Source organism: Podospora anserina, chromosome 2 (genome assembly GCF_000226545.1).
Source record: "Podospora anserina S mat+ genomic DNA chromosome 2, supercontig 2".
NCBI lineage: Eukaryota > Fungi > Ascomycota > Sordariomycetes > Sordariales > Podosporaceae > Podospora > Podospora anserina.
Window position 1 is genome coordinate 1,289,053 of NW_001914858.1, and position 2,511 is coordinate 1,291,563.

A 2,511-nucleotide genomic window follows, 5' to 3' on the forward strand; every position below is an offset into this window, starting at 1 on the left:
CACCGCTTTCATTTCTGTAGGATACCAGCCAGACAGTTGAGCCCATCAATGGGTGGCATTCAACGCGTCAAAGATTGCGAAAAACATCATGCGACGTCCAATTCACAACAGCGATCAATTGATTCACATACAAAAATCGCAAAAAATCGCAAAAAATCGCAAAAAAAAAAGAAAAGAAAAAAAGACCAAAAGATAACGGACTTCCCAAACGCCCCGCGGAATTGTTTTGATGTTTGGGTTAAAAACTGGACAGGTTGTACGCGGTAGTGGGAGTTTTCCGGATGGGGCGGGCACTGATCTGATTTCTGGGTAGGGAAGGGGGGGATGGGTGGGGGGGGGGGCGGCAGGGCAAGTGCTGTGTGATTTTACCGGCTGATTTAATTCCCCAATTTAATTCTCATTTTCTTTTTTTTGGGGTTTTATTTTTATTTTTTCTTCTTTGTTTTTATTTTTTATTTTTTATTTTCTTCTGCATCTGTCCTTTCTTTCTCCCATTTACAAACAAAAACCAAACTGCAAAAAAAAACCATTTTTCTCTCCTGAGGAATTTTACTTGCTCAATTTATTGCGCAATTGTTTGAAAAACGCGCGCCGATTTGAACTAGACAGGACAACAAAAAACAACCAAGCAGCAGCTACCACCCCACCAGAACAACAAAATGGCATCCACCGCCCCAGACAGCGGCGCCACCCCCGTCAAGCGCGGCCGCGGCCGCCCCCCCAAGCCGGAGCACGAGAAGAAGCCGAAGCCGGTGCCTAGCGGGCGTGGGAGGGGAAGGCCCAAGGGGAGTGGTGGTGGTGTGAAGAAGAGTGCTGCGGCGACGCCGAAGAAGACGGAGACGACGGCTAGGGCGAAGGCTATGAAGGCGAATGCTGATAAGGTGGAGGCTGAGGCTGAGGCGGCGAAGGTTAAGGCTGGTAATGCTGGGGGTACAGGGAAGAAGAGAGGGCGGCCGTCGGGGGGAGCGGCTACGGTTAAGAAGACGGAGAGTGTTAAGAGGGGGGGGCCGAAGGTAGGGGGAAGAAGAAGGAGGTTAGTGTGGAGGCGGAGGAGGAGGAGGAGGAGGAGGCGGGGGGGGATGAGGGAGGGGAGGGGGAGGGCGAGGAGAGTTCTTAGGAGGACTGGAAAGGACTGGAGAGTGGTGAGGATGGGGAGGAGGAGGACGAGGAGGACGAGGAGGACGAGGAGATGGAGGATTAGGGAGGGGGATTCGTCTCTTTTGTATGGTGTGGGTTATTGGGGTGGGGTTAGGCGTGTGAAAGTGCGTAATGGAGTGTACTTATCTGCTAGGGAAGTGTCGTGTTTTTGGGGGAGATCAAAGGCTTTTCATTAATTGATATATATTTTACCCAGCGATTGTCATGTCGATGTCTACCGCAATCTGTGCTGGAGGGGATGCTTGATGGTGCTTCTCGATACGCAAAATATATATGCAGCTACCCCGAATGCTACTATCCGTGGTGATCCCGCGCAAAAGGCCCAAGCGCTTCTCTTGAACCTCTGCCAAGCAATACTCTGCTCAACCCTGTTAAGCCTCAGGGGAGGGGCATCCAATCACTCCCTCGCCGTCAAACCTTTTGCTTTGCTCATTTCTTCGATAATCCTTTGCGCCCTTTCAGGAGAATTTCCCTCTTACTTTCTAGGGAGCTCTCATACGACTATGGAGAGCTGCGCACGACGACTGATTTCATTCCGGGGGTCTTTATTCGACACGACGTGAGAAAAAACAAAATTCACACCTTTCTTTGCACTGATTCATTCAGCCTGTTTTTTTTTTTTTTTTTTTTTTTAAAGAAACAACCAACAACAACTCTCTCCATCAACAATCCACATCAACAATCCACATCACCATCAGTTTTCATTTATCAACAACAGCATCAAAATGGCCAAACACAAGAAAACACCCGCCCCAGCCCCACCACCACCGGCAGCATCATCCGCTGGGAAGAGCTCGTCATCCAGCGGGAAAAAAGACACCAAGAAGAAACCCCCAGCAGCCGAAGACGACAGTTTCATCGTCTTCACCAACTCAGACAAGGACCCCAAGCGCCGCACAGGTGGTGGTCCCAGCAAAGGCGGTCCTTCCTCCGCTGGTCAGCAACAAGAAAGTATTGACTCTGGCCCCCCAAAACCAACAGTCAAGCAAATCATCGGCGGCGCTTCCTGGACGGGAAAACTACCAGTCAATCTCCTCTCTGAGCACTGCCAACGCCAGAAATGGGATCGTCCAGAGTACAACACCATGAAGACCAAGGATGGGTTTTCGGTTATCGTCTCTTTATCTGCTCGCAACCCGAAAACGCAAGAAGTGACGAAATTGCCGCCTTTTAAACTGCCGCCTAGTCATGTCCATTTGGCGATTAAACCGACTGCGTTGGAGGCGAAGCATTTCGCGGCGACGTATGCGCTTTTTAGGGTTTGTAGTATGAAGAATATTCATATGACGCTGCCGCCGGATCATAGGGGGTATTGGAAGGAGTTGGAGCAGTTGAAGAGGGAGGATGTGAAGG

General features: G+C 50.2%; 2 protein-coding genes across 2 annotated transcripts; both read left to right on the forward strand.

Moving 5' to 3' along the window:
- Positions 1 to 659: 659 nt before the first annotated feature.
- Positions 660 to 1,334, forward strand: PODANS_2_3355 (uncharacterized protein; the record flags this gene model as incomplete). The annotated part of the gene is made up of 1 exon (XM_001911048.1): positions 660 to 1,334. The coding sequence occupies one exon, from the start codon at positions 660 to 662 to the stop codon at positions 1,332 to 1,334; it is 675 nt and encodes a 224-aa protein (XP_001911083.1).
- Positions 1,335 to 1,883: 549 nt separating this feature from the next.
- On the forward strand, positions 1,884 to 2,510 carry PODANS_2_3360 (uncharacterized protein; the record flags this gene model as incomplete). Its single annotated transcript, XM_001911049.1, has 1 exon — positions 1,884 to 2,510. A coding segment is annotated over one exon (627 nt), but the record flags the coding sequence as incomplete, so codon positions are not given.
- Position 2,511: the final 1 nt, after the last annotated feature.